Below are 21,597 nucleotides of genomic sequence, written 5' to 3'. Positions count from 1 at the left end.
GCAGTATCATGTGACTTGTCATTCAGCTAATTGATTATTATTTTTTTATAATCCTCTATTAAACTAGTCAGAACTGCGTAATTCAGACAGAATTGTTTGAAAGTGCTTAATAATTCACTCATTTTGAGTTTGTTTGTTTTTTCCTCCACCTTCTCTTTCAAGGGCCACTGAGATTTGTGATTATCCATGAGGGATGTATTTACTACTTTAAGACTAGCACATCTGCATCTCCACAGGGTGCTTTCTCTTTAAATGGCTATAACAGGTGAGTGGTACAAAATATTTATACTCTACACAGACACCGTTCAATGATGAAAGCATGGCTTTTACTAAAGTTGAAGTAACATTGACTCAGGGAAAAGTAACTTTTTCTGATTATGCAGATTTTGTTAATTATAGTTTCCTTAAGGAACATTTATGCACCCACAGTGACATTTCACTAAGGATTATTCCATTCACTCCATACAAATCAAATGGTGATCAGGCAGTTGGGAAAGGGATCTTGGGGTTGCCTTTTCAAGCTGCAAACTGTTGGCATTATGTTATCTGAATAAACTGTTTTGTCAACATAAATGCCCTTAGAGACATAGGCTATGGGCCAAAGGCACATGCTCTTATAAATACATATTCACTACAGATGGTTACAGTAATACTGCTGGTGTCTGTGTTTAATTCAGGGAGGAGAACCTACATTAACTCCATAATACAGGCAGACTTCTCACTGTTGCTGTTGCACCATATTGCAATATGAGATCTCTGCTTCAATAGGTAATATGATGTTTTTCCTTACTGGAAGATCCTATTCCTTTTACCATTTCTTCAGAGAAGCTGTCAAAATTCGAACAAATAGGATCAACTTGATTTCTGATTTACACTGATAGATATGGCCTTTTTGTTTTTGGCAGATGTTATCACAGTCCCCATGTTTTCTAATTATCTTAATCATCATCAAAAAATAATAGAAATACTTTTGGAGTTAACTGATTCAGCAGTGCCAGCCAATGTTGCCTCCTTATAGAGGGCATGCTATGAAGGAAACAATACAAAACCACCCATGTGATCATAAACAAGAGAATATGCATGCAAAAATCTGTAACCCATCTAGCTATGTATGTGATATGTAAATTAAATATTTGATTTTAAAATCGGTGATGACAAATCTAATTGACACATTCTTTCAAGCTGTACAGTACTGTCAAAATTTTATATCTGTGGAGAGTATATATGAGTCACATTAATAAATCAAAACTGATTTATAAAATTATAGTTATAGGTTATAATATAAGATTATAGTTACTGCCAATACAAGACCAAACTGGATATAGAATCTGGAGTACATTGCCATGTTAGTCTCAACCACTGAAATCAAGATCTGCTCTAGGAATTATTTTGGGAAAGTTCTATGGCTTGTGTTATACAGGAGTTTCAGATTGGATTATCACAGTGGTTCCTTCTGGCCTTGGAATCTACAGATCTATGAATTGTATTATTTTTCTAGTGATTCTTCACTTTAATGCCACATATGCATTCTCATACTTTATTTGTAGGGGATTTTCAGCCTTAAAGTATTGGTAATGTCTGACAGTTCTTCAACAGTGCACAGCAGTGCTAAACAACTCTTAAGGGAAAATAGCAGAAAACACCTTATCCAATTAAAAGTGCACAGAGAATTTATATAAACAGAATAAAGTTAACTGAGTTGAAATTTGGCCATGATACTAGGGTTAACACCCCTGTTCATGTGAAATACATAATGAAGTCATTGACATGGGTGATGTATTGATTTATATATTTATATTATACCACCACCCAAAGCCCTAGGAATTAGGGCCATATTGTGCTTGGTGTTGTACAAACCCAGACATAAACACTGTCCCTGCCCCAAATATTAAATAAAAAGCTTACAATCTAGAGAAAATGTGTGCAACTCTCATTCAGATCAATGGGAGTTGCACGTGCTCCTCTAAAAAGAGGATCTGAATCTTTGAGTAGACCTTGGTTTTATATCTCACGTTCAATAGTCTTGTGTCTAAAAGAACAGAGGAGCATTGGGTTCAAGTGACTCAGAAGGAAGAGTGATGTCACATGACTCACCAACACCAGTTTTAAAGCACCGTGGGTATTTCTTACACTGACTTCCTTATGTCTTTCTTTAGTAACAGAACATGTTCCTGTTGCACTATTAACCTTTTCTGTGCAAATGCCATGTCAGTAAACTGTAGCCTAGAGTTTAAAATTAAACAAGGAATCTAGAAAGATCTATGGCCAGATATTCAAAAGTGTTCAGCAGTCCTCAATGGCAGCTGCTGCATGTTGGCCAGATTTAAAAAAAAATATTCAACTTTGCTGCCTAAATGAGAACAGAGTGCTTCTGAAAATCTGTCCCTGAAGTTCAAAATCCAACTGGCTCAAGGTCTTCTAATGAGTTAGTGACTCTAGGAAAGGGTGTTTTTTAGAAGGAAAATAGCATTGAAAAGAGGTGGGGGAACGAAAAAAAAAAATCCTAATCAGAGCCATGAACTGTGATGGTAGTCGTAAGCTTAGTTCCCTTTGGCTTTTGTGAATACAAGTATTTTTTCAGACTACCAAAAATCTTAGCACTGAGAGCCCCAAGCCTCTTTTTCTCTTCCCCAAATCCCATGTGAATTTGTAAGTGATTTCCATGTGAGATCTGTCTGACTTGTGCACCTAAAAGTAAGGTCTTACCTGGTGAGGCGGGGAAAACAGAAACAACTCTATCTAACCTAGCTCCTCGAAGGAGCTGAATGACACATGTCCTTAAGCATCAGTTGTTTTAAAAGGACTGTCTTACACTAAAATGAGTGGAAAGGCAAAATAAGGCCTAAAGTTAATATTAATTCTCCTTTATGTTCATGGAAAAGCAGTGTCATGAATTTCCCTTGTAAGGACACCTGAAATGAGGAGTACAACCACACAAATGCCTCCTGCCATGATATAAAATTGGAGTACCCTAATATAACAAAATTAAAAATCTATAATGAACAAGTTTGTTATAAATGTAGCAGGTATCCTTTTTGGTGATTTTGCTAGTGAATGATATCTCCCTTTCTCTTTGGCTAGCATCCTTCATTAGCACTATTCTTTCCTCTATTTTCATTAGATAAATACTGCAGATGGCACTATGGGTATTAGATTTTCTTTAGCCTTTTGGCAAAGTTGATTTGAAGGGCCATTTTGTAGCTGAGCATTAGGACCCTACATTTACCTGCACAACAGAAATAACTGCATTGACTAGACTTTTTACGCTGTTGCTTGTTCTGTTTCTCAGGGTTATGCGGGCAGCGGAGGAGACAACATCAAACAACGTGTTTCCTTTCAAATTAGTTCATATTAGCAAGAAGCACAGGACCTGGTTTTTTTCTGCCTCCTCCGAAGATGAAAGAAAGGTGAATAACTTCCCAGGACCCAAGAATATATTTCAAGAGATGGGGGAGGGGAGGAAATGAATATGTTTTCATAGGAATTTAGTAATTGGGTGCCCAATTCTCTTAATGTGATTTGGGCACCTAACTCCTTGGCCTCATTTGAAAAGCCCAAGTTCTCACTATTGTGCTAATCCAAATATTGGAACAGCATTTCATGTCTTCATAACCATATTTTTGGCTCAAGAAATAAACACTATAAAAGTTTTTATGAACATGGAAAATGACTTTGTAAAATCCTTTCCCCACATAAAATGGGAATATTAAATTACCTGGCTTTCTAAGTAGCAGTTTGAGATCTGTAGACCAAAAGTTCAGTAAGTGGTAAGTAACATCGTTTTTAGACTGTTATAACACTTTATATATTCAAAGCACAGGAACTAACAAATCCTTACAACACCCTTGTGAGTGAGTAAATGTTGTTATGCAGTCAACCCATAATTGCTAGCACCTCCAGCCTTTCAGAGGGCAGACTCTTTATACATTTCTTTACTAAAAGCAATAGAGTAAGTTTACATGAAATTGTTTCTTTTAGAACTGGATGGTCTCACTGAGGCGTGAAATAGATTACTACCATGACAAGAAGGAAACAGTAACAGATTTAAGGTATGTACCTGCTAATTCTAGAGTCACTTTCTTGATTCTTGCACTTTATCAAAAATTCCTTAGTAAAGAACGAGGCCCTTGTTTTTATTAGGCATTGCTGCATTCAGCGTTTAAATCCCATTGAGGAGATTTAGACTCCTAAGGTCCTAAATCTTTTTTGAAAATGAGATTTGGGCTCCTAAATCAGTTGGCCTTGTGATGCTGAGCGCAGTAACACCTTAAAAAAACACCTTTTAAACATCTGGGCCCATATGTTTATAAAGTTGCTTCCCATTCTTTGCACCTGATGACAAAACATGATTTTTTTGTTTTGTTTTATTGCCATTAAACAATAGCAAGTAAAGTAATTCCTAACTATGTCTGACTTTCTGACTACATAGGTTAAGGGATATCACAACAAAAAATAAAGAGAACTTAAAATGTCAACTTTATAAGTCCTTAAAAATGAGAAGTATTTATTTGGCTGTTAATTGAAAAATGAGACTAGATCAGTTTTTCTGCTGCTTTCAATATTCTAATACCAGCACTTGCTAATGTGTTCTTAACCTGAATAGCTAATGTTAAATCCTGTTAAGGCAACAGTGCACCTCTTACTATAAAATCCTTTTCCTTTTCTTTGTGTAGTGACTCTGGTTCTGATGCAGACAGTTTCTATGGCTCAGTAGAACGCCCCATCAATATCAACTATTCTCATTCAACAGAAAATGAAGGTGAGACTTCAATTTTGAATGTTTCCCTCTTTTACTCCTTATCCTATCAGTAAATGAGACTTTTTGATCACGTTTTCCTCCTCAAATCAGTCTGAGTTTGCAGCACTTTTACTGGCTTAAAAAAATTCAAATAGCTCATATATCATAAGAATATTTGGCCTAGTATTACAATAGAAAATTGTTAATGCCTATGATAACATTACAATACACGCAAGATTGCAATAATTGTAAAATAAGGGACATTTGGGGTCAGATTCTGAGAGATGCTCAGCATCCTAACCCCCCAGTGAAGTCAGTGGCAATTGAAGAAGCAACCTTACAAGGGTTGCTGAGCACTGTAAAAGATTGTGCTCTTAGTAGTTGTCCATCAATTTAATGTCAGAAAGTCGTTCTCCTAGCCCATACATCTGACTTAAGGGTGGATGAAGACACTTCTTTTTGGAACATTCAGCCATGTCTGTCTGCCCGCCCTTTATGGGAATGCCAAATGATCTTTATTAAAGCTGACAATGAGAGTGATTAAATCCCCTTTACTTTTACAGGAGCCACCTAGAGCTATAATCACTTAAATATAATAAGTTCTAAAAACTTAAAAAGAAGCAATGCAGTGAATTATGTGGACTTTTAGCATGACTTTTTATAAACCACCTGCTTCCGGCACAGACTGTAAAGTTAACCCATTAACCAAGCAGCCATTCGCGTTGTATTAGAATATGTTTGCATCTGGAGGAGTCCTTCTTTCACAACTGAAAAAAGAATGAGTTGTTGTTAGGGCCTCATAGACTAGCTGGGTTGAGTAGGCCTATGACAAAGACACTGGGTATAATTTTGAATGGGACTTAAGCTTGTAAGGGTATGTCTACACTACAAACTCAGGGGAAAGGTGAGCCTCTGGGGACTATGCTGAGAATGGAGTTTCAAAAGCCTTTATGTCACTTATGGTGACAGAAGCCTATATTTCAGGTAAACTCCTGCGGCTGGCCCATGTCAGCTGACTTGGGCTGCAGAGCTGTAAAACTGCGGTGTAGCCCAGACTCTGGAACTATACCCATTATAGGGTCCCAGGCCCAAATGTATATACGGTAATTTTAGAGCCCCGCAGCCTGAGTCAGCTGACATGGGCCAGCCATGGGTGTTTAACTGCACTATAGACATACCCTAAGGGCATGTCTACACTTACTGGTAGATCGAGTGTCGATTTACTGCGTCTGGTGAAGACAAACTAAATCAATAGGAGAGCACTCTGCCATTGATTTGTGTACTCCACCCCACCCCGAGAAGGGAAGTTAATGGGAGATGTTCTTCCGTCCACATAACTGAAGTTGCACAAGGGCTGGTCTACACTACCGCAGTAAATCGATCTAACTTACACAACTGTGGAGAAAGCTGAAAGTTGGCGCCTGTGGTTATATCCTGAGTGAAACTAGCCAAAATGACTTAATCTTCTGTCTTGTGTTTTCCTTTGTAATGGAACCAGATTTTCATTAATTTAAAAAAAAAAAAAGTTTTTTTTTTTTTTAAATAAAAATCAGCATATGCATGTTCCCTGTGATCTGATCCCAATGAGTACTTTACAGTTTTAAACACATTTTAATTGTATCTGCAGATTATGACCAGGAAGAAGATGAGGAATCTTACTTGCAGCCAGATTCTACGGATTTAGGTAGACCAGATGGTAAGACACTATTCACCTGTCATGATACCCTTTAAAGATCCCAGTTAAAGGTGACACTCGTGTGAAATATAAAAATATCTGTAGGCTGATGCTTTAACTCAGTATGCTTGAAGTGCCATGGGTAGTATGCATTGCTTCACAATTATTGTAAAGTGGAGCCTTATCCTGAGAGCTACTCACTGTCTAAACTCCCAGTGAAACCAGTGGCAGTTGAGGAAGCCAAGAACATTAGAGAAAGTGCTGAGTACCTTTAAAAGATTGTGTTTCTATCCATTGTCAGCCAGCTGAATATTGGAAGGTCTTGCTGCTAGTCCATAGGTCTGTCAAAAGGATGGATGATTCTTTTCAACATAGTTCTCCTTCCATCCTAACCTAGGCAAAACACCCAATGAAGTTAATGTGACTTGTGCCTGAGTAAGGACTGCAGGGTTTGGCCCTTAGTAAAGTCCAGAATTGTGTTTCAAAGTTAAGTGTCCATCTGGCACTGATAGGTGCTCTAAAATATCCTAAATCAAGTAGAAACTTCACTTCAAACAAAAGGAGAGTAGAATCTTATTTTCAGTTTTTAAATTTAATTCCTCATGTTCTGTGGGGTTTTCTTACACAGATAACATGATCCTCCCGCCAGCCTATCCGCCACCTCCAGTTCCTCACATCAGAAAAGTTGCCTATGCAGACACAAGGGTGCACTCCTTCGCAGGCCAGCCCACAGGGCCTATGCTTCCTCCACCACCTCCGAAAAGAAGTTTACCTGATATAAAACCAGAGGACCTCTTAAATATAAGGGGAGAATCCCAGTTTCACTGCAGAACCGAATCAAATCTAAAAATACTGCCATCAAACCGTAGAGTAAGTGACCTACCACCGCCGGTTCCCCCTATGCCTCATCTCAAAAATCCTGCCTGTGTCAAAGAAAGCTGCTTGCCCTCAGCAGAGATTCTACCTCTAGCCCGCATTTTAACAGCCAGTGAAGGATGTGAGAGGCTAAAACAATTGAACCTTTCCCCACGGGCCCCACCTCCATTACCAATCAACAAACCCAAGCTATCAGAATTAACGGAGAAGCCAGTGGAGGCCAACATGCCAAAAGAACGCAGCAAACCTGGGATGTTTATTCCACAAGTGCCAGTGGAGGCCAGAGCACCAAAAGAACATGGCAAACCTGGACTGTTCGTGCCACAAATGCTACCTAAACCGCCTGTGCCTGTATTCAAATCTAGATCAGAGAAATCTTTACTTCCCCAGTTACAGTAAGTATGAAAACAGATCAAACTTTCTGTAGCATATTTACCAAATGATATCTCTGATACTTAGTTCATCAGGTCTAAGTCAGCAGTCTCCCTCTCTCCCAAGCTTTGCAGTAAAGTGAAGTACTTTGCACTTGTCTTCATTTTACTGTCACCGCATTTCAAAAAAGATGTGGAGAGGGTTCAGAGAAGAGCAACAAGAATGATTAAAGGTCTTGAGAACATGACCTATGAAGGAAGGCTGAAAGAATTGGGTTTGTTTAGTTTGGAAAAGAGAAGACTGAGAGGGGACATGATAGCAGTTTTCAGGTATCTAAAAGGGTGTTATAAGGAGGAGGGAAAAAACTTGTTCACCTTAGCCTCTAAGGATAGAACAAGAAGCAATGGGCTTAAACTGCAGCAAGGGAGGTTTAGGTTGGACATTAGGAAAAAGTTCCTAACTGTCAGGGTGGTTAAACACTGGAATAAACTGCCTAGGGAGGTTGTGGAATCTCCATCTCTGGAGATATTTAAGACTAGGTTAGATAAAAGTCTATCAGGGATGGTTTAGACAGTATTTGGTCCTGCCATGAGGGCAGGGGACTGGACTCGATGACCTCTCGAGGTCCCTTCCAGTCCTAGAATCTATGAATCTATAAGAACAGATCATGCCATTTACTGGCCTCGTGGTGGTGGTGGTGGTGGGGGGGAAGCAGTAGATATTAATATATTTTGATTTTTTAGTAAGGCTTTCAACACAGTCCCCCACAACATTCTATTAAGCAAACCAGGGAAATATGGTCAAGATTAGTAGTTTTCGACCTGTGGTCCCCAGACCCCTGTGGCTCCACAGACTAACAGCAGGTCTTCACTACCCGCCGGATCGGCGAGTAGTGATCGATCTATCGAGGATTGATTTAGCGCGTCTCGTGTAGACGCAGATAAATCAATCCCCAAACACGCTCCCCGTCGACTCTGGAACTCCAGCTCACAAGAGGTGGAAGCGGAGTCGATGGGGGAGTGGCAGTGGTCAACTCACTGCCGTCCTCAGGGCCAGGTAAGTCGACCTAAGATACGCCGACTTCAGATACACTATTCGCGTAGCTGAAGTTGCATATCTTAGGTCAACACACACCCCACCCCATCCCTCCCTGTGTAGACCATGGCTTAGCTCTCTAAATCTCCATTTGAAATTTGTTAGGGGTCTGCAATTGAAACAAGGGTGAGAACCACTGATCTAGATGAAATTACTATAAGGGGGGTACAAGTCTGGTTGAAAGACTGTACTCAGAGTAGTTGTTAATGGTTAGCTGTCAATTTGGGTGGGTGTATCTGTCCCACAGGGATCAGTCCTGGGTCATTTTCATTAATGACTTGGATAATGGAGAATATGCTTATAAAATTTGAAGATGACACCACTGCAAGCACTTTGGAAGACAGGATTAGAATTCAAAATGACCTTGACAAGTTGGAGAATTGGTCTGAAATCAGCAAGGTGAAGTCAATGAAGACAAGTGCAAAGTATTTCACTTAGGAAGGAAAAATCAAATGCATGACTACAAAATGGGAATACCTGGCAAGGTAGTAGTACTGAAAAGGATCTGGGTTATAGTGGATTACAAATTATATACAAGTCAACAATGTGACGCAGTTGCAAAAAATCTAATATCATATTGGGGTGTTTTAACAGGAGTATTGTATGTAAGACGCAGGAGGTAAACGTCCCGCTCTACTTGGCACTGATGTAGCCTCAGCTGGAGTACTGTGTCCAGTTCTGGGCGCCATACTTTGGAAAAGATGACAAATTGGAGGGAGTCCAGAGAAGAGCAATAAAAATGATAAAAAGGTTAAGAAAGCCTGACCTATGAGACAAAGTTTAAAAAAAAAACAACAACCCCAAAACTTGGGCATGTTTAGTTTTGAGAAAAGAAGACTGGGTGGGGTCTAATAAGTCTTCCCTGTCCTCTTTATAACAGCCCTTAACATATTTGATTAATTGTTCTCTATGTCCACTGAAGGTAGGACCGGAAGTAATGAGCTTAATTTCCAGCAAAGGACATTTTAATTAGAGACTAGGAAAAACTTTCTAACTGTAAAGGTAGTTAAGCTCTGGAATAGGTTTCTCCGGGGGGTTGTGGAATCCCCCATCTTTGGCAGTTTTTAAGAACAGGTTGGACAAACATGTCAGGAATGGTCTAGGTTTACTTTGTCTGCCTCAGCACAGGGGGCTGCACTTGATGACTTCTCAAGGTCCCTTCCAGCCCTATATTTTTGTGATTCCATGTTTAAAAATTGCTACACTAAGGAATCTGTCTGGAAGTTTTATGGTATTCCCCTACTCTCTTCAGGGTATGAATATGCCTGATGTTCCTTATGAGACATTATATAGTCATTGATTATGTCTGTAATCTTAACTGCACAGCATTTCAAAACCCTGCAACAAACTGGCTCTTGGAAATATTTCAGGAATAAGTATTATACAACCAAAAGTAAAGCACATAAGAACAAAATGTATCTTGTCTGTGTGGGGTTATGCTGAAAAGATACAATAGAGTCTTAGACTGTAGCTGGTAAAAAGCCTTCACGTCAGGATTTCAACATGAACTGAAAAACTAGCTTTATGCTCTTAAAGCACACGCAGGCTCTTACAGAGAAGGAAATTAATGCTTCAGTGTAAGTACATTCTTTAGTAAGGGACTTGGGGTATATCTGCAAAAATGTCCTTACAGATTAAAGCCTCTATGTCCATCGCATTGCTCAGCAGTTTTGAAGTGAATAATAAAAACTGTTAAATGACAAATAAGAAACTAACAGAAACTCACATCTGGTTCTGCATTTGTCTCTTAATGCTTTTTCTGCAGAAACGTTCTTCAGTTTTGTTCTTTCTTCCAGGAGATCACCACCAGATGGGCAGAGTTTCCGAAGCTTCTCGTTTGAGAAACCAGCATTACCTTCAAAGCAAAATAAGTCTGATGAAGATTCAGATGAAGATTATGAAAAAGTAAGATCAGATGGCACATTCCTAAAGAGAACACTTCTAAGTTTTAGGGGGTTGTAAATTTGGGCTTGAGTCAGGTCTGTAAGTTAGGAAGGAGTTAGTAGAATTAGTAACAATACTTCACTTAAGAATACTGCTCCACTGCACTGGCCAACTTTATGAGAGAGCTGATAACAGATTTTGATTCTAATGTCAGATATGCAAGAATGTATTAGCGCTTTTGAAGGAGCACACACTAGGGAATAATAACATAGTAACAAAATCAGGAGACCACGGGTGTAATTTAATTATACAAAATATTTGCTGTACCGTAGAAGTTACCTGTAAAATTTGGGCCTGAGTTTAGAGAATCCTAGGTAGCTGCAATATGTCAAAAGACTTTGCTTTGTTTCAGTTATTGCAGTCATCTTTTTAAAATATTGATCATATAATTGCTGTTTATCTTACTTTACACATTTTAATTTTTTTTAAATGTTATCTTAACAGGTTGAGCTGCCTAATTCAGTATTTGTCCAGACCTATGAATCCACTGAAGTAGAAAGGTAAACTTAACTTTTTTTTTTTTTTTTTTTTTTTGAAAGAGGAGTTGCTTATAAATCCTCAAATAAAGTGACCTGGAGTCTAGAAAACCATATTGTGAGAGTTAAGACTAGTAAATCAACCTGAGATTTCTACTGAACGCAGGAAGTAATTTACCATTAGTTTGTATATAAATAAAATATTACAATTCCTTTACATTGAAAACCAGTAGCCTCTAGGAAAGCTAATTAAATGTTAAAGGATTGACCATAAAGTAGTAATGCATAAAATTGATACCATCATTGGGCTTTATATCTGGATTACCCTACTGGGACAATGAATTGGACTGGAGTCCGGCTTAGAGTTCTGTAGAACTTTTGAACTCTAGGTCATTGGTTCAAATGCAGCCCAAACTGGTAGTGACCAAAAGTCATTACAATGTGATGGCCATTTCATGACCTATATGAAATGAATGTGATGGTCTTAGTTTGGTTCCCAGGACAAGTGTCCTCAACAACAATTGACCTAAGCTTGTTGACAGTCCTCAGCAGAGAGGCCAATGATAGAAAGCATGCGACTGAATTGTCCTCTCATACCCTAAAGGTGATCCCTCCAAGTAAAAGCTGGAGAATTGGGGAAGGGGGGTGCAGTATGAGAAAATTGCACTACTACTGCCTACTCTATTATTATTTATTTTATTTATGGTACCATCCAATATATGCTAGTCAGTTTTGAATTATTCAGGAAGATGATTCAAGGATGCTCTGAGAAGCTGATAATCTAAAGAGAGACAGAGACATAGGTTAGGAGAAGGAGAACAACAGACAATTTGACTTGAATGTAACTTGATTCACTGGTCTGTGGAGAAATAAGAGACCAGTCAGCACGTTTCATGAGCACAGAATCCATTTAAAAAAAAATTTGAGTCTAAAGTATTGTGCAAATATTAATCAACTGAGATCTTCACACCACCAGTAGGGAAATACAGATTGGGAAACTGAAGGAGAGAGTCCATGATGTTTCAAAGGCCACACAGCAAGTTGGGGAGAGAGTAGAGATTAGAGACCTAGAGTTCCTTTTTTCCAGCCTGTGCGCAATCCACTAAGACATCGCTACCTCTCTATACACTAGCAGCTTAAGGACCCTAATGAGTCTTCCTAAAATGATGAGGTTCTGTTAAGTGCCCATTACCATCGGTCTGTGAAACTGCCTTCCCAGCCTTTAATCAATTCTTAGGCTAAATCATTACAATCACTGAAATGATGATTTACATTAAGGATTTTTAGATATAGACATATCCATTCTATCCCAAATCTGTTAAGTTTGTTATATTTTCTGAATGTGATATTTAGTTTCCATATTATTTTAGGATGTTCAAATCTACCAGCCCAAGAGGACATCCACAAAATGGATTATTCTGTATTAGGAATTCATCTACCAAGCCTGGAAAGGTAATTCATAATAGGGGAACCTGTGCTATAAGTTAATTAAATGTAACTCCCATTTAATTGTTACTTGCAAATTAACAATATTGGAGTTTAATTACAGTAATGTATTTATTTAGCAATTTAGATATGCCCTTTTTTAAAAAGGGAAGTAGGTCTGAAGCAATAGCTGTACATCCTAACTTGCATAATGCTCAGTTATTTGAAAGAAATGTAACTGATTCCTTAAAAAAAGGTAGTTTTGAGTTTTTTCTTCATAAATTTGTTAGGAGGACTTTTTTTTATGCGTTCTGAATGTAATATTGCATTTTCTTTTTCAAGGTATTAGTTGTATGGGATGCATCTGCTGAGAAAGTGAGAAACTACAGAATCTTTGAAAAGGTTGGTATGAATTCTGTATATAAAAAGGGCCTCTGATATTTACACCTGCTCTAGATACATCATACAGTATCAGCCTAAGGCTTCCCATTACCTCCAAACACCCTCTCCTCTCCTCCCCACCTCTCCTCCAAAAAAAAAAAGGGTACTGATAGGCCTGAGTTGCAAATATCAGATCTGGATTTAGAGCCTGAGATCTCCGATCTGGGCCTTCCATTTATGAAGATATGGAGTCTATAATGTTCAGATCCAAATATGATCTTCAGTAAAATTACAGGGTGTTTGGATCCCCAGGTTTGGTTTGGGCTTATCATTTATGTGACATGAGCTAGTCAGGTACATAATATTTTGCAAAGTAGTGGTCTGTTCGAAAGGGCTTCATAGGTGCCATTGGTTACAGTTGTGTTTTCTATCCCTACAACAGGATTCACAGTTTTACTTGGACTCAGAAACCATGTTCTGGAACGTTGGAAGTTTGGTTGAATACTACTGCACCCATGTCTTACCCAGCCATGACAGCTTGATTCTCAAATCTCCTTATGGCTACTGTGGACCCAGGTGACACATCCTGCAAAATTAACTGCCTGTAAGGTCAAACACACTGTGGAAAAATGGGCATTTAGAGGGATGGTACTTTTCCCCCCAAATTAAATAGGAATTCCCATGCCACTGGGTTTGATTTCCTGAACTTTGCACACAGAGACCGTTTCTGCCATTTGTTCTCCCACTGCCTACAGACTTGCATTTAAGTATCTCTTTGATAAGCCCTTCCGAACCAGACTGCTGGATTTCAGACCCTTTCTGTGAAAAAGGGCTGATCTGGCTATGCTGTGAAAGGTATTTACAAGACATGCCCTTTGAGGAGCTGCTGCTGCTACTTTTCCTAATCATGTGGATGTGAAGTTGGAGGAAGGATCTGGCCAAAGAGGCATTGTGGACAAAACTATTAGGAAAGGAGAACTTTTGAAAGAAAAGCACTGTCCATTTGTGACAGAGAATACTAATTTTCTGACTCATATTGCTCCTTGAGTCAGTCCTGGTGCTTGACTGAGATTTTGTAATAGTTTATAATTAATCTGTAAATAACAAGGATGCTTATGGAATAACTTGGTTCAATGTGGATATAGGAAATCAAGGAAGTGGACCTTGTAAACCATGCCTTACAGAAGGCCCATCTCTAACTTCTGCAATCAGCCTCCCAGTGCCTGCAGTGGTATGCTCAGCTGTGATGGTGGGTGTGGAGTTTTACATATTGCTTACTGATAACCTCTCTGGACAATTGTGGACTAGTATTAAGTTTGCTCCATCGGAAACCCCATTCACAAGTTCTCAATCGGAAAGATAGTTGCCATAAAACAACTTTTTCATGTATGTATGAAAGAAAAAAGGAGGGTATAGGCTGAAGTGGAGAATAATCTGCAGAGTTACCCAGATTGAGATTCACAGACTTCTCCCATATCACCACTATCAAAGGCAATAGGAAGGATGGTAAATAATACATAAAACTTCTATTAAATCACTTGGATGAAATTGTCAGCACATCAAATTCAATATATGTAGAGCACACTGGTCCCATTATACATTGTGTAAATCACAAATTGTTCTTTCTATTGGTTTTAACAAATCTATTCAGTTTGGAGTCCTTGTATAAAATAAAATGCTGTATTACAAATGATCCCAAACCTACTATTCTCACTTCCTGTCAACTGAAATAAAACTGCAGCATTAACAAACCTATTAATGGTAGGTGCGTGTAACTCTTGTTGACATATATTTGTGTAGGAAAATCCTAAAGCCAAGGTGTTAATAGGAAGAGCATCATTTCCACATAACTGACTTTTTCAGTGTATGTTGTTTAACAAGGCGAGGGAGGGGAAAAAATACCCTACTTTAATGTCCGGTGTTTCTTAATTTTGTGTGTCTCAAGAGTACTGTAATGGTAACATTGTGATGAGCTCAAACTCCGTAGAAGGAGAATAGAACTGATTCAAGTTTGTATGATAAGGTTTCTGAATCCAGATTGGTGAATAATCTCTCCTGCTGTTGGCTTTTATATCTTTATGCACCCCAGGTTTTATTTCTGACACTGTTTGTATTTAAGTTATTTCATGCATTTAACAAAGCTGTTACATGATAAGATTTTCTATTTATGAAAAGAATAAAAAGGGATCCACATTAGATATTACCTGTAATTGAATTCTCCTTTAGAAAAGAGAGATGTGATCTTTGAACTGGACTTGGAGCCAGAATCCTTGGGTTCAGCTCCCAGCTTTTGACACAGTATATGGTTTTAGGCAAGTCACATAATCTCTGTGCCCACCTTAAAGGACTGTTGTGAGTATAAACTAAGGCTCATATGGTGCTTGGAAAATTTAAAGCACTATGCAAGTGTTTGATATTATCTTTTAATAAGTTAATATTTCTGAAGTTTTAATGGGAATCCTCTGGGTGTCTCTGCTTCTCCTCTAATATGAAGAGCTGAATGTGAAGCACACGGTCAATGAAGTGTTTGCAAAAAGTAATTAGAGCTGCTTCTACTCTATGTGGAGAGAACTAGCGTGAGGAGAGAGGATTGCTCAGAGGTCACCCAGAAAATGTTTATTACTTTCGACCGCCGCTTTTTTTTTTTTTAAACAAATTTTAATCAAATGAATTCTGCCCTGTCTGAAAACAACTGACTAGGTCATACCAGACCATTGACACTTACAACATACTGTCTTGAAGGGAGCAGTTGGTTCAGATATAGAATTATACTAGCATTTTGTTTATTTCCTCCTACAACTAATATTATTCATCTCGAGTGCCTTAAACTGCAAAAGTACTTGCATAACCCGGTATAGTAAAACTACATAACACTGTCTTGTGTAATATGTGAAATTTGCACACATGTAAATATTCATTTTGAATTACTGTCAATTTCCTTGTGATAAACCTATGAATGTATACATTTCTGAGGTAAATAAAATTTTAAGACTAATTCATACCGACTGTGTAATTTCATTGACCTACAATACACACTAAAAAGGAAACTTCTCCTTTTGTTGTGCTATCTTTAAGTAGCATCTGATTCTTTGATTTTGATTTTCAACACCATTGAGAAGTAATGTTGTATATGGAAAGATCTTTCAGAAAATCACTATTTCAGCAAATAATTGTGCATGAAGAATAGATTAGACAAACATCTGTCAGAGATGGTCTAGGCAGGAGTGGACCTATGCATTTTGCAAGCCAGAATGGAAAATATTTGCAGCAACCTCTTCCCTCCAACTCTGCTGAGAAGCCAAACAAAACAAAATATGGCTGGCCAATCAGCAAAATTGAACAAAGATACTCCCATGGAAGCTGGTGTTCTAGAACCAGCCCTGGGTCTAGGTATATTTAATCCTGCCTTAGTGCTGAAAGATGGACTTAGATGACCTCTTGAGGTCCATTCCAACTCTACATTTCTACGATTCTGTGATCATGAAACTGTACCCTATTGTGAGGTGCATCAATAAATAAATATTAAGGGGAAAAAAATCACTAAACATGGGGGCCTTAATGTAATTGAGAATCAGCCCAACAAAGTGTAGTGGAACTGTCTGGATGCAGAGGTTATTTGATGCCCCTAAGGGAGTCCCATCATCTATTCCATAATGGTGCCCGTAGCAGGAGACCCCCAACAGGCTACAGACTCGGTGGTTTGTTTAAGGTTCAGTCCCCAGCTGAGAGGATGTCACTGAAGGCTCTGTGTAAGCTTGAAAGCTTGTCTCATCAACAGAAGTTGATCCAACAAGATAGTACCTCACCCACCTTGTTCCTCTAATGTCCTGGAACCAACACGGCTACAACAATACTGCATACAATCATTGAAGTGAGGCGGTCTGTGCAGCAAAGATCTTGTCTAGATTTTATCACTCGGTTTGTGCTTCTACCGGATGTATTATACCAACTCTCACACCACTGATTGTGCTTGTCAGTGCTAGCCACTCTCATTAAGGGTTTTTTTTTTTTTGGTTTTTTTTTTTTTTTTAACCCTTGCATCCAGAAGTAAGCACTGAAATGCTAATTTCACTTAAGGACACAAAATGCTGAGCGATGCCTATAGCAGAGAGATATGAAGAACATCTCTGGTGAATGGGCATGTGTGAATCAAGCAAAGAACAGAGTCTACCTGAGGAACCTTCCACTGGGTTTATGGTGGGTGACAGTGGATCTGCCTACTTAATAGCACCCAACAACTGCTATCTCTTTTAAGATTTCAGAAGGACAGAGAAGGCCAATCAGCCAGTCTTCAGACTACAAGATGGAGGTAGTGAAACACTAGATATAATCCCTTCAAGAGCCAAGTAGAGGGAGAATATTATAGCTGTAGCCTCTAGTTAGTTCCTTCCCTGTCTATCTGAATGTGGGGTACATACATCCCATCACAAGCTTTTTATATCTTTTTAATTCCCCCAATAAAGCACCTTTAAAAGGCATTACCCAGCAAAGCCAACAAAACAGAAGTTTGTAGGCTGAGCCAATTGGGAGATATGAGGCAAAAAACAGCTTACAAGACAAGAGACAACCGGTGGAGACAGACGGGGGAGCACAAACTAAGAGACAATACTGGTCAGCATGATTATGCAGCTGGTGTACTAAAACCACTTCCATTTTAGCGTTGTAATCAGAATATTCATTTCTAGTGTCAAATACTATCATGAGGAAGCTATAAACATTGAGAAGCTGATAATTAAAATATTTCAAATTAGCTTTACTTGCTTTCTGTCCTTTGACAGTGAAGGTGCTTGTACATTGTTCCTTTGTTACAGACGTCTCTATGAAGTATTATACCCTTGATGTTTGTAGCTGGAGCGATTTAAGCAGGTAAATTGAAGTTTACTTACATGTACATACAAAACAGTGTGATAACATATATGGTCTATGCTGCTTCATGCTCTGAAAATTTTATTGTCAAAGTTAACATTGCGGTTTTTTTTTTTTTGTTTTTTTAAAAGATTTCTTGAGCCTCTGTGGCAGTTATTTTGAATTTAGTGACATCAGCTGGTCAAGCAGTAGAATAGCACTGTGCAGGGCAAGTTCCACATCTGAATATATTCAACAAAGATTGGGTGATTTGGAAAAAAATCTTTGTTACATGAACTTTTGAAACCCTGTTACAGAAGCTAGGTCTTAAAGCTCAACTCTCAATATCAAGTGAAAACTTGACGGGATAGAACACTACCGTAACTGGCTTTGGGTGTAACATCATGTGACCAAATCCTGCTCACATTTCTCCTATAAGTAGTTCCACAGATGTCAGTAGCACTCCTTACTTGAATAAGACAGGATTTGGCCAAGGGAAAGACTGAGGCAAATTTCTTATGATATTCCTTATGTTTAAATTACTCTGGGAAAAACACTTTCCTATTACAGTATTTGCACAATGTTGGGCATTTGGTCTCTAGACAAATCAATATTTATTCTATCCCAAAACCTTACAGGATTGCTGCTGATTGTTGTGAAATTGAAATATTTTTGGATGGAAAACTGTTTGACCCGATATCAAACATATCTGATATCTCAAAAGGGTTTCTAGCCCCTTAAATGTTCAAAGTTTCCTTTAAAATTTGATGAGGCACTTTTTTATTTCGGCAATTGGCATCCCCAAATGTTCCTGACTATTTGTACAGCTCATAAATATAGAATAACTTTGTAGTTCTTCCATCTGAAAAACACTTTGCAAACCTTAGCTTCACCACACCTCTGTACCTCCATTTTTACAGCTGGGTAAATTGAAACACAGAGGTTCAGTGAGTTGAAGATCTATAGGAAATCAGTTGTAGATCCAGGACAGAAATCCGGTCTGCTGACTCCCAATCTGTGCCTCAAACACAGGGCTATCCATTACTACCTATCCTGTATGTACCCTAATTATAGCATCTAATATCTGTTTATTAAGGGAGGTGGCCATGCAACTGGGTGATGACATGGTTCTTTCCCTGAGGGGCCTACAATCTAGACACTGCAAACAATTATTTCCATGTAGAACCTTATCACACATTCTCACTGAAGCCAATGGATTTTTCATGGAAACAGGATATTTGCTGTAGTAACTGTTTGCAGAATTAGCCCCTGAGTTAGATGCAACATGTTTTGAAGAAGGGGAGATGAAATTGAGTGAGGCAAAAAGAGCAAGTCAACAAAATAAGATTAGGAGACTAATGTGACTTTCAAAAAACAAGCATTGTTCCTTTTTAATTTGTCTAATGTATTTAAGAGGCAGTTTAATGTTTTCAGCTCTTGATTATAGCTGCTTTTCCTGCCTTTCGCTATCCACTCCACGCTAACTACCCTCTAAACCAGTGGTCTTCAAACTGCAGGTCGCGACCCCCAGTGAGGGCACTGGGTTGCAGCAGCTCTGGTCAGCACCGCCGACCGGGCCATTAAAAGTCCCGTCGGTGGTGCAGTCTGGCTACAGCAGGCTAGTCCCTCCCTACCTGTTCTGACACCGTGCCACAGCCCAGAAGCAGACAGCAGCAGGTCCAACTCCTGGGCGGGGCAGGGGGAGGGGGGCATGGGGCTCTGTGTGCTGCCACAAGCACCGCCTCTGCACTCCCATTGGCCAATGGAAGCTGGGGGAGCGGTGTCTGTGGGTGAGAGCCGCATGGAGCCATTTCCGTGCCTCCGCCTAGGAGTCAGACCTGCTGCTGGCCACTTCTGGGGCGCAGCGAGGTCCACGGTGCCAGGACAGCAGGAAGCCTGCCTTAGCATCCCGCTGCGCCGCTGACTGGGAGCTGCCCGAGGTAAGCCCGTGCCCCAATCCCCTACCCCAGCCCTGAGCCTCCCTCAAACCTGAAGCCCCTTCCTTTACCCCAAATCTCTCATCCCTGGTCCCATCCCACAGCCTGTACTCCCATGCCCTGAGCCCCCCTCAAACCCAGAGCCCCCTCCTTCCTGCACCCCAAACCTCTCAACCCTGGCCCCACCCCAGAGCCCACACCCCCATCCCAGAGCCCTGACCCCCCTCAGCACCCCAACCCTCCTCCCCCATCCCAAAGCCCCCTCCCACACCCTGAACCTCTCATTCCCAGCCCCACCCTGCAGCCCTCACTCCTGCATCCCAAAGCTCTGCCCCAGCCCTGAGCCCCTCCCACACCCCAAACCCCTCATTTCCAGCTCCATTGGGTTGCAGGCATCACCTATTTTCTTCAACTGGGTCACCAGAAAAAGTTTGAAAACCACTGCTCTAAACCCTTAATGTGACCAGTTCTTCCTTGGTATCAGTTTTGGCCCTCATGTGTATTGAAACTGTTACCCACATAGACCACAACTCTGCAGGCTGTTCTGCATGGATGAACTCCTACACCCACACAACTCCATTAAAGTGGATGGGCCCTCACACTGGTGCGGGTGAGAACAGCTTGCAGGATTGAGACCTAATATACTGAATTATAGAAAACGTGACAAAAGAGATACAGATGGCCTCACAAATTGTGAGTATGGTGCCTCAACAATCTCTTGTGATTTGTGCTTTTCTTATATCCGACTTCTGTTTGCCTTTCCAATGGCTGCCAGACATATACGGTAGGTATGTCTATGCTGCAGCTGGGAATGCACTTCCCAGCATGGGTAGACGGACACGCACTAGCTCTGCTCAAGCGAGCACACTAAAAATAGCAGTGTGGCTGTGGGGCACAGGTGGCTGCTTGAGCTACCTACCCAACCCCCAGGTACAAACTGGTGGTTTGCCCAAGCCACCACCCATGGCCCTGCAGACATGCTGCTATATTTTAGTATGCTAGCTCAAGTAGAGCTGACGCATCTGTCTACCAGTGCGCTGAAGCACGCTCCCAGCTCCAGTGTAGACATACTCATACAGTGATCACTTAAGTACTATTTTCAAATCATACCTAGGTATTCTTGAAAATGTTACTTTCTGTTTATTGCCTTCAATATCAGGCTTTTTCCTGAATGATGTTTTGCAGATTGTACCCATTTGGCTTGTAATCTCTTTTGGCCATATTCCATCCTCATCCTCCTTGCTTTACGCATCCCTTGATTTCTTCAATTCTTCCTTTGATCTATTTGTAAATGTTCCGGACATTAGTTTCTCTTCAATTCTAACTGGGCTATGAAGAGTCCAAAACCTTTGCTACTTGCATTGTTCCTTTCTTTAATGCTCAAGGATCAGGAAGGTGTCCTTAGAGAAAGGATAAGAATCCCATATCAATGAGTTTATTAAATATATCTAGTAACACTATAGCTACCATACAGGTCATTCATTTAGAGAACTCCACCCAAAATCTGTTAGGTACAGGATGTTTACAGGATTTTAAAAGTTGAGATGAGAATTGCAATTTCAGAGGCTCACTTTCACTTCACAAAGGATTTTTCAAAAAAGTCGTCGTATTGTAACAATTTAGAAAGAGAAAATTTGTCACTTGCCTTTGACCTTTTCCAGACCAATAATTACGAATGAAATCAGCCTCCCCAAAATCTAGTGTGTTTACTGCAATCCTTAACCAGCTTGATCTACCATTGTAGATTTATGTTTAGGCTCATTACAGTGTTTAACAATGTATTTATTTTAGTGTGAAGCACAAAGTTATTATTTTTCAAGGTTAAATAGATTA

General features: G+C 39.7%; 1 protein-coding gene across 6 annotated transcripts in view; it reads left to right on the top strand.

Moving 5' to 3' along the window:
• SH3BP2 (SH3 domain binding protein 2) overlaps positions 1 to 15,981 on the top strand; it is a 66,964-nt gene extending 50,983 nt beyond the window's left edge. For all 6 annotated transcript variants that reach the window (XM_024113353.3, XM_005313115.5, XM_024113354.3 and 3 more), the window contains 11 exons: positions 163 to 265; positions 3,290 to 3,407; positions 3,979 to 4,049; positions 4,674 to 4,759; positions 6,366 to 6,434; positions 7,042 to 7,684; positions 10,553 to 10,661; positions 11,145 to 11,200; positions 12,547 to 12,628; positions 12,944 to 13,003; positions 13,425 to 15,981. In XM_024113353.3, the coding sequence (XP_023969121.1) occupies positions 163 to 265; positions 3,290 to 3,407; positions 3,979 to 4,049; positions 4,674 to 4,759; positions 6,366 to 6,434; positions 7,042 to 7,684; positions 10,553 to 10,661; positions 11,145 to 11,200; positions 12,547 to 12,628; positions 12,944 to 13,003; positions 13,425 to 13,562 (1,535 nt within the window). In that variant the 3' untranslated portion in view covers positions 13,563 to 15,981. The remainder of the gene's footprint in view (positions 1 to 162; positions 266 to 3,289; positions 3,408 to 3,978; positions 4,050 to 4,673; positions 4,760 to 6,365; positions 6,435 to 7,041; positions 7,685 to 10,552; positions 10,662 to 11,144; positions 11,201 to 12,546; positions 12,629 to 12,943; positions 13,004 to 13,424) is intronic.
• Positions 15,982 to 21,597: the final 5,616 nt, after the last annotated feature.

The sequence above is a fragment of the Chrysemys picta genome, chromosome 5, assembly GCF_011386835.1.
Source record: "Chrysemys picta bellii isolate R12L10 chromosome 5, ASM1138683v2, whole genome shotgun sequence".
In the NCBI taxonomy this organism is placed as follows: domain Eukaryota; kingdom Metazoa; phylum Chordata; order Testudines; family Emydidae; genus Chrysemys; species Chrysemys picta.
The sequence above is the reverse complement of the archived record's forward strand: the minus strand, read 5'-3'. Positions and strand labels throughout refer to the sequence as shown.